Here is a 14546-nt window from a genome sequence, read left to right as displayed (position 1 = left end):
AAACAAAGTTGCAAAGGTTCAAGTATTTTGCAAAAATTTAAAAGGGTGTGAAAGTTGACTAAAAGATATTTATTTTCAAAATTCTTGTGGGTAATGTTATGAGTGGAAAATCCCTTGAAAACATAATTTTAAATAGGTGTATAATTATATATTAGGCCTAAAAGATTTTATTAAGTCTAAAATTAAATTCATTAATTTTAGATTAACTCCTTACACAATTCCAAAAATTTTTGAAAAAAATTACGTAAGTTAGTAGCCGTAAGTTTTTTTTTTAACAAAAATTTTTCCTTATTTTTCAAAGTTCCCTGATCAAAGTTTATACCTTCTTCATAAATGCAAGTTTTTAATAAATTTTTCTGTATAATTAGCAGAGGTAATTTGAATACTTAGCAAGATGACACTTTATGAATGTTGAATGGATTTGGCCATTCAAATTATAATGTATAATGAAACCGATATTTCTTTAATTTTTGGAATAATTGTTGTCCTGCAGTCTCTTTCGGTAATCTCCTACAAATCTTTACAGTTTGAAGATATATTAGCGAATGGATAATTGTATAAAGACAATTAATTGTTGTTTACTTTCTCTCTTATCTTGAATTAATTATAACCCCTAAATTTTGGAAAATGCAAACATTCACCTTCAGCCTTCATAAAATTTTATAGACTGATATTTTTACAGTTAAGAATGCAACACTAATTTTCTTTACTAAACTGATAAGCAATATTACTTAATTTCATACAAAATAATAGCATATTTTTTATTTTATTAGAAAAACGTTTATTTGAGCGGTTTTAAAATAACAAAGGAAATTTTATATAAAAAGCCAATAATTGTTTTGTTTAACGCTTTATTAATTTTGAATTTTAGTACAATGATATTGGCTAAAGAAATATTTTTTGTGATTACCTTTTGTTTTAATATTTTGCATATGCTAGAGAAGTACTGGCAATCGTATATTTGGTAGCGCTACAGCTGATATATTGCAATTTAATATCAAATTTCTAATTAACACTCATAAATTCGTTAAGGGACACAAGAAGACACGTTTGCGGTGGTAGTATTTTGAAACAAACGGAACAAGTTGAATAAACTAAAACTTAAATTTTCTATTTCTTATCCACTTTTATTTAGAACATTGTTGTTACTGTAGACTATTGTACACAAAGAAAAACCAGCTTTACAAAAAACTTTTCAAATTCGTGTTGGTAACCCATCTTCACTTACAGGCGGGCAATTAATATCAATTACTCAAATTATATTATTATAGATTATGAGGACTATAATGCTTATACAATTAATAATGATATTTCAATATTAGTATTGACTGAAAATTTAGTATTTTCACCAAGTGTTCAACCAATATCTACAGCTTCAAAAGAAAGGTTACCAGGTTCTTTATGTGTCGTTAGCAGTTGGGGCTTCATTTTTGTCAAGATCTAATGTATTATCATCTGTTTTAAATTACGTTTACCACTTATCGGTAAAGCTGTATGCCAATCAAAATTTTACTGATAAGAAAATTGCAGAGAGTATGTTTTATGCTGCATATCCGCAAGGTTGATTAGATAGGGAATAAAATGGAAAATTATTCTTATAATAATATAAAGATAATGATAATTAAAAATTTTGTAACGGATCCTAAAGTTACTGGACTTGTGCACAAATTTTAAAAAATATTTTGAAAATGTGTAAAGTTTTTTGCTACATGTTCAAATGTTAAAAATTATATTTCTTTTCATATATATGAATTATATTATATGAAGAATCAATCAAAAGCTCAATAGTCATCAGGGAAAAATAATTATAAGAGAACTCTTATTTGGATGCACACACATCCGAATTATTTTTAGTTATTTAAAAATTTTTAAAGAGGACAATACAAATTTGGTAATTTTATCGTAAAAAACCTTAAAAAATAAATTTAAGTTTATTCAATCTTAATTTGAAAGTGTCGTTCTTAGAACAAACGTACAGAAATCATCTCCACATTTTTTTAGATCCCATTATTAGATAACAGCAAACTTACAACTAAGCTGAAAAATAATTCCTTTTCTTCCGTTTTGCTATGTTAAGTATTCCCATATGTTAAAAATTTCCGAAAAAGAAGATATTTTCACTAAAATGTAAACTAACACTTTGCAAAATAAAAATTTAACTGTTAAACTTACTACCGACTTGATTTAGAATATTACGACTATAGAATATATGACACACAACACTACATTTTGTAACTTCCAAAACTTTTGCATATGTTTGGGATTGTATTTTTTATTGGAATTGCTCCGAAATATATGCAAAAAAACTTCAATGCTAAACAATTAAAATGAATTCTTTTAACAAAATTTAGGCGTGTTGCGTGTGAATAAAATTTTAACAATTTCAAAAGGTTTTTGTTAATAGTTTACATATATTCAGGCGAATAATTAAATATAGTGTTGTTAATAATAATATAATTAAATATAGTGTTATAAATTTCAGAAATTTCAGAATTTTAAAAATTAAATTTTAATTAAAAATATTATTTCCTTTGGAAAAAAATATTTTTTCTTTGGAAAAACGCCTCTAACAACGCCTTAGTTAGGTACTTTCATATAAAAAGCAAAGTATATCTATTGAAGAAGTAGTTCAACTCTCCTAAAACCATTAATTTTCTTTCGTTTGCTTGACACTTCCACGATTCTCCATTTTAAATTTCCAAAATACTTCATTTTTATCAAGGTATAGATAGTAATAAGAGTGGTATAGACAAGAAAGAAACAAAATATTGTAAACAAACGAGTATATTAAAAATAGCGAACTGAAATCAAATAAAATTGAATTAAGTTATGTAAAAATTTTGTAATTTTTATTTTAATAAAAACTGCGATTATTTTTACATTGTCTAGTTTAGTGAAAGTGTTGCAGGGGAATATGAAAATGCGTTTTAAACACTTTTTACAATTTTAAGGGCACTAGGAAGCTTTTAGTTAGCTTTCTATTTCTCTTTATAATCGCAAAAATTAAAGTCGGCCTGCAAAAAGCTCTGGTCCCCCAGACCTGACATATTACAAAAATTGATTAATGCGTGACATAACCAAACTTGATAATAAACTCCCATATAAGATTTCATCAAATTGGTTCAGTTGACTTGAGATACATACGTGCACGTACAGTCAAACAGAACGAAAGATCAACATCTCTTTAAAAATAGTTCATTTACGCTTCCCTAATCTATATTATGAAGAAGTATGTTGCCATCGAAAAATCGATATCCGAAATTCGGTGCCATCACAGAACTTCCCTTATTGTATGAACTGTGAAATGTGTATGCATATTATATGATTTATGAAATATATTACTAATACGTGCGTTTATTCATATTCATAGGCAATATGTGTTTTAAATTTAAAAAATAAAAATCTCTTAACTCTTTTAGCAAAGGGAATGTTTTGTATAGATTCATTAGTGTATATATTTGCATTAGTGTATATGTAAACGGTGACTCTCTGTTTACTTCTTGAATAGCTACTTCTTGAATAGATATAATTTGGTCGAACTTACATCTGGAATAGATATGCTTTGGTACAGAACGAGTAATATAAGTATGCTTTAATGCACTCTTTTTTCTCCTTCATAATATGTTTCATATAAATATTGCATGCATATTGTAAATGAAGGAAAATTGTTAATAAAATTACATTCTCACTACATTTTCTTTTGTTTTCTTACATTTTCTTTCATCATTCTTACTATGTACATCAGGTGGTGATATACATGTATACATACATATACATGTCTTTTAGTTTGCTGTGTAAATCCTTTTTTTCTTTTACTAATTTAATAACTTTGGATTTACATCGTGTTAAATTGTAATAACTATCATTACTAAATATTTAATGCTGATAAATTTGGTAATATGAAAAGCAAACCTTGCATAATATTAAAGTGAAAAGATTTCATTTGAATATTGAATGTTGATCTTCTTTTAGTTTTTTTCATGGTAAATGTGTTAATTTGGAGTAAGAAGATAAATGCAATATGTTCGCAGAATATTTCTACTAAACATATATGTCTAATGGTCTTTTTTCCACAATTTTTTGGAATCATAAAGAATCAGTTTTGGAAGAAATTTGAAAGACTGCAAACATTTTTGAAAGAAAGACTATAATTTTTTTTAAAGTTGCGTTTTTTCCAATTCCCAGTATAACCCCACGCAAAGAAACGGAGTATCAGCATAACAGAACAAATATTGAGTAAATGTAAGGTAAGAAGACAAATTTGGGTTCGAATAAAACGTTTATATATAATACGTGGGAAGAATGAAATTTCAAAACAAAGAAAAACAAACAGGAAGAATGCGTGATACCAGTTGTACTAATACAACCAAAAACTTTACGATTCACTACATACATATGAATTAAATGCTATACTGTTGCATTATTTTTCCTCAATATCAAGCCCAGAAATGATTTGAACACTTTTATTAAAAATAGAGTTAAGTGTAAAATTTTATTATTTAAACGTTTCCTAATATTATTTAGAATAATTTAGAATAAGCAATTCTATTGCTTTAGCATTTACAATTTTATTTGAAATATAATTCAAGTAGAAGTTTATATACATAGTAAAACTGTTTTCAAATAATTTAAAATATTTTTGAATTCTTTTACATTGAAAAAATTGTTTCCACTACAAAATTTAAAATTTCTTCGAAAACACTTGGCAACTGGTAATTTTTGTTTTACGTTCAGAAGTTACCGTACTCTGAAAGACTATTTTTGCAAAAACTAAAAAAAATTAAACAAAAATATATCGAAAAATGTAAGTTGAATTTATTCTTAATGTTCGGATGTAAGACACCTCTTTCAAATCAGATATTTAAACGGAATACTTTTGCATTTTATCCTTAATCCAATCAGCCATATAAAAAACGTCTGTATATACACCTGGGCTATTTTCTGCTCCACACCCGATACCCCAAGAAACAATCCCAACTAATTCTTCACCTTCAGCAAGTGGTCCACCTGAATCTGTTGTACATGAATCTTTACCTCCTAAAATAATAATGAAGAAAAATTATATTAAATTTATTTCATTTATACAAAAAAGTAAAGTAAAGTAATTACAAATATTAACCTTGTGGATATCCAGCGCACATCATACTCTTTGTAAGTTCTTCACCTTCAAAATATTTTGATTGACATACAGATTTTCCAATAAGTGGTACCTGAACGTAATTTAAAACGGGCGAGGGTACATTAGAATTGGCAAATAAGTAACCCCAACCGCTAACAACGCATAAAGCACCTGGTAACCTTTCTTTTGATGCTATAGATATTGGTTGAACACTTGGTGAAAATACTAAATTTTCAGCCAATACTAATATTGAAATATCATTATCAATTGTGTAACCATTGTAATCTTCATGATCTATTATATCAGCAACCTGTATCAAATTCCCACCTTTAAGTGAAGACGAGCTACCAACACGAACTTGAAAAGATTTTAATAAAGCTGGTGGTCCTTGTGTACAATGAGCAGCTGTAACTATAATATTCTACAAAAATTAATTAAAATTACTAAAAAAAAATAATTTTGTTTTTATTGAAATATTTACTGTTTCGCAAATACCTTTGAAAGAATACTACCACCACAAATGTGTTCTCTTTCCTCTGTATAAAAATTCATTTTTGTTAATGAAATTTGATATGGAAATTGAGTTATATCAGCTGTAGCGCCACCAACAATGCGATTGCCAGTGCTACTTTGGCACTTGCCAATTGTGAAGCAAAATGCGATCACAAAAAATACTTCTTTAACCAACATTTTCGTAATAAAATTCAAAAGTCACAGAGTATTAACCAAAATAATTTTTGGTTTTTTATATAAAATCTCCTTCATTATTTTAAAACTGTTCAAATATTTATTCATAAAACAACTTAAATGTAAACATCTAATAGAAAAATTCTGAAATAACGCTATTTAAAGAGTTAAGTGATTTTAGATTTAATTTTCTGTATTGTGTTATTTGAATAAGGAGAGTATTTCTTCAGCTTTTTTCTGAAACAGACTTTGTTAAATAGATGGGATTTTTCGAATTAAAACAACCAATTAAGAATATAATTTTATTATCATTATTTTAATTAGAATTTCCTGTATAAACCCAAATTAAATTACATAATTTTAGCTAAAATAAAATTATCACAATTTCTCAGTTAAAATGAGCTACATTTGCAATTATAATTAAGATCATTTGCAGAAAAAATCTATGTATATGAATAGAAATGTTGTTTTATAACCAAACATTTGAAGCTGAGAAAACAAAACGTAAAATGAGAGAAAACTATATAGATTTGTGAAAAACCTGGTTGTCATACTTCGAAAATAATCTCAAATAATTCCTCTATTGATATATTTATGTACACTTGCTGAACAAGAAATAAATGATATGTTAAATTAAGCCGTTATGTGCGTTTAAGTTTTCTTGGATTGAAAACCCAATTAAAATTAAAATATTCTTTATTAAGTGTTGAATATAAAAGTTTTCTAAGCACCTTTAGATGCATAACCACGTCATTCTTATATGCACATTTTATACATATAAATAAATATGGGAAATATATAATAAACACCCCTTAAATGATAACTTTTAATTTTACTTCTTTGTGGCACATACTGATGTTAATGATTGAACGTTAATCTAAATATTCACCTGATAATAATTGTAAACGACGGCTCCAGTTATCTCTTCAACAAATCTTCGATCTATTTATCTAGTGCTCGTCCACAAAATTTTACACAACACATGCATTAATATAATATCTAAATTCAAATAAGCAGTAAAAACATATAATTTACAATATTTTATCGTGTTCATAGTAATGTGGTTCACAAATAATTAATATGTGTGTATTCAGCTAATAAACAAAATATAATTATTATATGTATATACAAAGTGCGAAACATAAGGTGGCAAAAAATGTCAAGGATGATTCTTTAACAAATTTTCATTAAAAAAATGGTATGATTAGGGGGGAGGGGGCGGACTGCAGATATACTCGTTTTCGAGCTACAGCCTATTAAAAAAAGGTACTGGGCTTTTTCCTGTATATAAATAAATTCTTATAACTTCGAAACCACACAACATAGAGTTATCATTTGGTGTTTGTTTTACAGGTGATTGATTGTTTTTTAACTTTGATTTTACAATTATTTCGAATTGAGCCATTGTTTCCGAGATACAGCTCTTCAAAGTCAGAATTTTTGTTTTTTTTTTTAATTGTTTTTTACAAAATTCGAAATTTCTCGAAAATTTTAGTTTTTTTTTCGATGCGCTACGATGAGACCTAAACTTGTACTTGTACTTATGACTAAGTATATACAGATCCATTATTAAATTGTTATTCAAAAAAGTGTCTAATTTTGTACAAAATTCACATACAATATAAAATAAACGAAAGAAAATTTTAATTAAAGCTTTACGGCAAGTTTATTTGACTCACGATATTGTCCAATATCTGTTCAATTAATTGAAAATACAAATATACCTATATAATTTGTTTTTGGATTTTCTTAAAAAAATAAATTTTAATATTATATTTTATTAAAATATTGATCAATAAAAATAATTAGTATTATATTTTATTATTTAAAAAACATTATTATTTACAGTAACATCAAACTGAATATAAATTCATTTTGTCGATAATCCATTCACCCATATAAAATACATTTGTATATACCACAGGTCTATTCTTATAACCACATCCTATACCCCATGAAACGATCCCAATTAATTCTCCACCTTCAACAAGTGGACCACCAGAATCAACAGAACAGGCATTTTTCCTTCCTTTAATTAAAAAAAAATTAATTAAAAAATTCGCTAAATACATATAAATTATGTTTTGAATATTCTTTTTAATTGTTGTAATAATTAGCTTTTCAATTCCTGGGAAATGATAATTTAAATTACAATTTAAAATGCAAGCTTTACGAATTTAAATTAAAATTATTCTCGCTGAACTTATAAATTTAGAAATCTTTTGACATCAATTAAACTAAAATCATTTATGAATCACTTATTTTGACATCTGTCAATTTGACAGTAACCAGTAAATGAGATTGGAAATTCAAAAAGGCTTATGTCACCTTTAAAATAAATGATCCATATATGTATGCACTTATTTCATAAATTTTTATAATAACCTTCTATGTGTCCTGTGCAAATCATACTATCTGTTAGAGGTTCAAAATCTTCATAAGCTTTATTACATTTTTCACGTTCTATTATTGAAACATTAATATAATTTAAATTTGGTGATGGTATAAGAGTATTTTCATCTAAATATCCCCAGCCACTAACTAAACTTCTTGTACCAGCTGGTCGATTACTTGACGCAATTGAAATCCTATTAACTTTTCTTGAAAATTTTATAATTTTCTTTAAAATTAAAATTGCTACATCATTATCAATATTTAAATTATTATAGTATTCATGGTTAATAATCTTATCAATGTTAAATAATTCTCCCCCAGATATTGATGAACTGCTACCAATTCTAACTTTATGTAGCTTTATTGTACTTTTTGTAATAATATACGTACAATGAGCAGCAGTAATTATAATATTCTGGAAAATGTAGGTGAAATTTTTAATCAAAATTATTACTTATATAATGTTTACCTGACTTAGAATGCTACCACCACAATTATGCTCCCATTGATCTGTATTATTGTTATATTTAACTAAAGAAACTTGATACGGAAATTGTGTAATATCAGTTGTTGAACCGCCATTATTTCCCAGTGAATTAAATAGGAATTTTCCTAGATCTCCTCTGACTGGTTCTTCATCAATAAAATTTGTATAATAATCAAAATCATCAGGTGGTGGTCCTTGATCTCCACGAATATTATTCAAACTTCTTTTACGCCTTTTAGTATTTGATATATTTTTTGTTATTTCTCCTAAATCTCCACGTTTTGGAATGCTATTATCATCTTCATAATAATCATAACTATATATCAATGCCGTAATATTTTGATCATCTCTTAATTCATCTTGAGCTTTATTGCTTGTACAGCACATAGCAAGAGTAATCAATAAAATTTTTGGAAACATTTTTGAATTTATTCTTTTTTTTTATATCTAAAGAAAGAAAAGTAAAATTTAATTTCTAAATCTAATTGTATCAGCTAAAGAAAAATTAAATTTAATAATCTAAGGTAATGAATTTAATTTATAACAAAAATTAAATATTAGAATGGTTACGACCGCTGTCTGTCAAAGTCAGCTTCAGTATTAAAATCTATGATGCATTAAAATTTATTTACTTAGAAGCTGGAACAGTCTTTGCAAAAATTTCAATTGATACAAAAAAATATTTACACTAAGCTCTGCAAACTCGATTTTATAGTTACAGGGCTCTAATATTTCTAACAGGGACTCCATTTAAAAAGATTTTTAATATCTTAAATCTTATTTTGAAATTTTTATCTAATTGGATATTACAATTAAATCTCCAAATTGTTATTTGTAGTTTTATAGAATAATCACGTATTGATAAATCCTAATATCACAGTATTCTGGTATGATTTTAGTAAAGGCTGAGGTGGCAATTATAGTAACTGCATTTTTGCTGATTGTAATGTAAACTTAATTTTTCTGCATTACAAATTATCTACAGACGCTACAGCTACCAACATTTGCAGGTACTTTTTACAATCAAATTCAAAATAAAATTTGACATAATAGTGAATGTGAAATGTCCAGGGAACGGATTTTACAACTAAAAATAGGTTTTTACCCATTAGTAATGCTTATCAGAACATTTTTACTAAATGCGTTTCATAGAAATTTCTTTTATTTGTCATTAATTTGGAAAAACTTTCTCAAACCGTTCTCGGGTTTAAAAACCTTTTTTAACCTCTTTTAACAAAATTTGCCTTTTTTCCCCTATTTCACCATTTGTTTTTGCATATTTTGCCAACTATTGAAGATCGATTTTAATTTCACAATTTTTTAAATACATTATGTATACATATTAATTTATAATTATTGTTATACAGTAAAACACGGTTAAGTGGATCACGCTTAAGTGGATTTCACGCTTAATTGCATCAAATTTTCGTGGCTTGTACTTTTTTCGATTTTTTCATATAAAAAAATTCGTTTAAGTGGAATTCGGATAAGTGCACAACACGCTTATCTGCACATATATTTTTCCCTCATGTAATACTTAATAATGTAAATTTATTCGGTTAACTGCACATCCCTGTTTTTATTTAGCATAAATGTCAAAAATGAAAAACTACACTCTCAACTACAAAATAAGAAAAGCAATACTATGTAGCTACACAAAATATTTTAGTTTCTGTCATTGTCAAATTTTGAGTGTTGAAAAATTAAAGTTATAATATTATTAGCTAAAATTAATTTGAATTTGTAAGGAAAAAAACCTAAGCAAGCTACATTTTTATTTCAAGTTTTCTATTAAGGGAAATTAATTTACCGTTGCTATTATTATTTTTATAATGAAGTTAAATGTGCAATTTTTTGATTTTTTGTTGATTTTGAAATAAAATTTTAATTTTTAACTTATAATTAGAACCAGTTTTTAATAAATTCAATTCTTTGACATCGGAGGTAATTTTTTAAGTCGAATTCGAATAAGTGGAAAACACGCTTTAGTGGACAAAATTTTCTTGGCTGATCGATTTCCACTTAACCGTGTTTTACTGTACATGTTTTATTTGGTGTTCATAAGTCTGAATTTTAAATTTTGTTTGTTATTTTTGAGTTATATTTTGTTTTATTGTGTTTTTATATCCTGCACTTCGTGAAGGGTATATTAACTTTGGTATGGAGTTTGTAACTACTTGAAGGAGTCATCTGCGGTATGGACATATGTATATATATATATTCTTGCTCAAAGAGTTTATTTTAAATATTTCCAAAACTAATAAAGCTAAAAATATAAAATTTTGTACACATATGTCCAATCATATTCTACACATGCTACAAAAATTATAATAGGATAGCTGTACCGGTTCGGGTGGCTGCCATACAACTCCAATAGCAAATTTTTTATATTCGACAAAATAATAAAATCAGATTCATGAAACTTGGCAGTCATGTGTCCAATTATAGGTCAAATATATTTGTAAAGTTTTGATGGAATTGCTTGACAGGTTCAGGTGCTCGCCATACAACTCCAAAAGCTAATTTTAAATATTTGGAAAAATTATAAAGTCAGATTCATGAAACTTGGCAGTCGGATGTCCAATTATACATCAGACATGTCCAGGAAGTTTCTATAGAATGATTTCACAGGTTCGAGTAGTTGCTACACTATAACGAAAGGTGCAGGGTATAATTCAATCGGTTTATACCGACTGAAACGTTTTTACTTGTTATTTAATTTATTTTGTTTTTCAACATTATTTATTTAAGTTTTGTTATTTTATGTTTAGTTTTGTAAATTTCTTGATATGAGAACGATACTTTGATTTTTATTAGTATCATTTTTGCAGTATAATAGAAACTTTTAAGAACCTTTTTTTCAGTTTTAAACGACCTATTTAGTTTCCTAAAAGCACTTTTTCAACACATTGAAATCCGTTAACATATAGATTAGTTACACTAGAAAAGTAAAAAAAATTCCTTCAATAAGAGCTGGTTTTTTTGAAAGTGGTATAAGTCCATTTTTTCATATATTGAGATATTTAAGGTTTTGCATTTGAATTAATTAAAAAAAATATGGCCATAATAACATATTATGTTGGTTTTATGTCTAAGTAGAACTCTATTGAAATTGTGATTGTAACTGTGGAGAGAAGGTGTCTATGGCTCATCAAAATTACCATTAACTTAGTTTTTTTAAAAATTGAACTTATACCACTTTCAAAAAAACCAGCTCAAATGTACTAATCATTGCAGAATATTGCAATAGTAAAGCTAAGGAAAATTGAAAAACTTTATACATTGGAACTCAGCTAAATCTCACAGGCCAAAAAAATAAACGAGAAAATTGAAGTGAGCGAAAAAACCAATTTATGTTGAAACTTTGATTTAATTTTAGTTTTTGCATACATTCTGCAACACTATATACATAATTATAATAATAAGGAGAGCGAATTATTCAAACCAAAAACATAATGCTTACATATGTATATGTTATACAGATTAGAAGTTTATATAATATATATTTTATATATAATGTACATTTGCATATACTTTTATATCATAGGCACATATATACCGTTTGCATTCAAATCGGTTAATAATTAACATAATTTTCATTAATTTTTTTTAACTAACAGTGAACAATAGCAAGAAAATCTTACTGAGTGTAGAAAACTTTAATATCACTTACGCCTCTAGTCGTTCTAAAGACAACTTTTTATGAATATGTACATACACAGAAAAAAAAACATCTTTGTTCTTTTCTATTATTTTTTAACAAAAATTTGTGATTTCTGTACATATGTACACCGCTAAATAAATATGTAGTTTTGTTCTTAATAATAGTTTGGTTATTTCTTTAAAATATTGGGTAGATGAAAACCAAATCATATTACACACACACATACATATTCCATTACAACGTAAAATAAAAATATTGAAAATTAGTGTTTGCTCACAAATTAATTATCAATACAATACCAAAAACAATAATTCTTTCATAACTTGTTATCGAAAAATTTTTTGTAATCTCCAAACCTTTATAAAAATTAAAAAATTCTTGCACAAACATAAAGTTCTTAATTTTTAAATTTTTAATATAATTTTTGATATCTTGCGGTTCAAATAGTTTTCACGTCTCCTAGCAAACTAAATACCAATAATAATAAAAAAATCTTATTAATGGTAAGTTTTTATTTTCTGTTCTCTAACAAATGAACATTAGATTCAAAATGAGACAAACGACCTACATTTGAATTCTGAAATCTCGTTAAAAGAAGAAAACAGTGAAATCAGGTATAATATTATACTGCAAAATTATAACGCGTTTATGTTTTTTTTGTTTAAAGATTACACAAATACAAATTGTGATCATATTTGCTACAAATTAGCAAATAGAATTTATTATAGAAATTAGGTTGGAAAAAACCAGAAATTTTTGACTCGACTCATGAACTATAAAGATTCTTAGTATTTTTGCGATAACATAGAGTCATATAAGCCACCTTTTTCAGTACTATATTTTATAAGGTCAAAGTATAAAATATCTATAACAATGTTGCAAAATTTTGGAGGCGAAGCTATAGAATATATACAGCTAGTTTGATAAACACATTTTTTTTGAGAACCCTTTTAGTGTTATATTTCTAATGTAGAGAATAAAGCTTTTGAACAGTGTTGATTATGGTTACATACAAGTTGAACGCCACTCTTTTAACATAATGATCACATGCAATTTCATGTTGCTTCTGCCATAATACATAATATCGTTAATAGAAAAGCGCTGATATATTGATTGTCTCAGACAGAAACCGTAAGATACGATTCACGTAACAAAATTTTATAATATAGATTTTGTAAGGTAAAATTTTTACCTACATATATAAGGAATTTTTTGCGATTAAAAAACAAAAATTTCTATTAAAATATAACTAGGCATTTTAAGACCTTCCTACTCTTATCGGTTAAAATAATGGTGAATTAAGTATGGTGTGGTGAATAATCTTCATATTAATCCAAGCGAGTAAATTGAAAGTGTTTTTGTATATTGCAATTGAATGCGGTTCACCTACATATACATTAAATGATATTCTTACAAATTGTAACATGTACCTCAAACATACTTATTCAAGATATATGTACATACATATTTATATTATTTACTGAGTCAATTTAAAATTTTCTTGTCGCAAAATTCTTATTAAACTTAAGTTAACTACGAAAATAAATTCAACATTTTGATACATTTTGCAGAAAATAAAGATAGCAATCACTATCGATTATCTAAAAATGGTAAAGATAACATTTAAGGTAAGCTTATACAAAAGTTAAAAAAAGCAAAACATAATAAAATAAAAAAACCAGAAAAAAACTTCATTCTTTTAGAGTTTATGTTGCTTTTTCTATAAAATCAGTATTTTGTGTGGTTATATAGCACCAGAATAATTACAAATTAAAGCTTTTTACGGTAACTCAGAACCTTGCTTATTTATTTTGAGAAAAATTAAAACATTTTACAAATTCTCAAAATTTTTTATTCTTTTCTCTTCGATTTACATGTTGGCGCCTTTTGCACTCTCTAATATGCAACTAATGAAAAACTCAAGGGCGTTATTGTGTATCTCGCTTTTTCATCTCATTTTTTATTCACTTTCAAATCAGATTTCTTCGTTTTTTCAATGAATATTTAATTTTTCCAATAAAATTACTCATTTTTCTAAATGAATTTTTTGCATTTCTTTCAAATTATCAACTGCATACCCCATTTTCAAAAACAACGTGAGTAAATTTTCTATACATATGAAAAAAAATGAGATACGCAATACGAAATAATTCTTCCCACTCGAAAACTACATTATACAAATATATGATATTTAC

General features: G+C 26.4%; 1 protein-coding gene across 1 annotated transcript; it reads right to left on the bottom strand.

Moving 5' to 3' along the window:
* Positions 1-4852: 4852 nt before the first annotated feature.
* LOC129605975 (coagulation factor X-like) lies at positions 4853-12841 on the bottom strand. The gene is made up of 7 exons (XM_055516016.1): positions 12708-12841; positions 8670-9134; positions 8192-8615; positions 7666-7835; positions 5615-5755; positions 5120-5540; positions 4853-5037 (listed from the first exon to the last, which is right to left on the bottom strand). Exons 2-7 carry the CDS (start codon positions 9105-9107, stop codon positions 4862-4864), a joined length of 1770 nt encoding a protein of 589 aa, XP_055371991.1. The 5' UTR covers positions 9108-9134; positions 12708-12841; the 3' UTR covers positions 4853-4861.
* Between the last annotated feature and the right edge of the window lie 1705 nt (positions 12842-14546).

This window comes from Condylostylus longicornis, unplaced genomic scaffold, assembly GCF_029603195.1.
Source record: "Condylostylus longicornis isolate FDR11 unplaced genomic scaffold, ASM2960319v2 ptg000016l, whole genome shotgun sequence".
Classification (NCBI taxonomy): domain Eukaryota; kingdom Metazoa; phylum Arthropoda; class Insecta; order Diptera; family Dolichopodidae; genus Condylostylus; species Condylostylus longicornis.
This window is presented reverse-complemented; position numbering and strand designations above follow the sequence as displayed.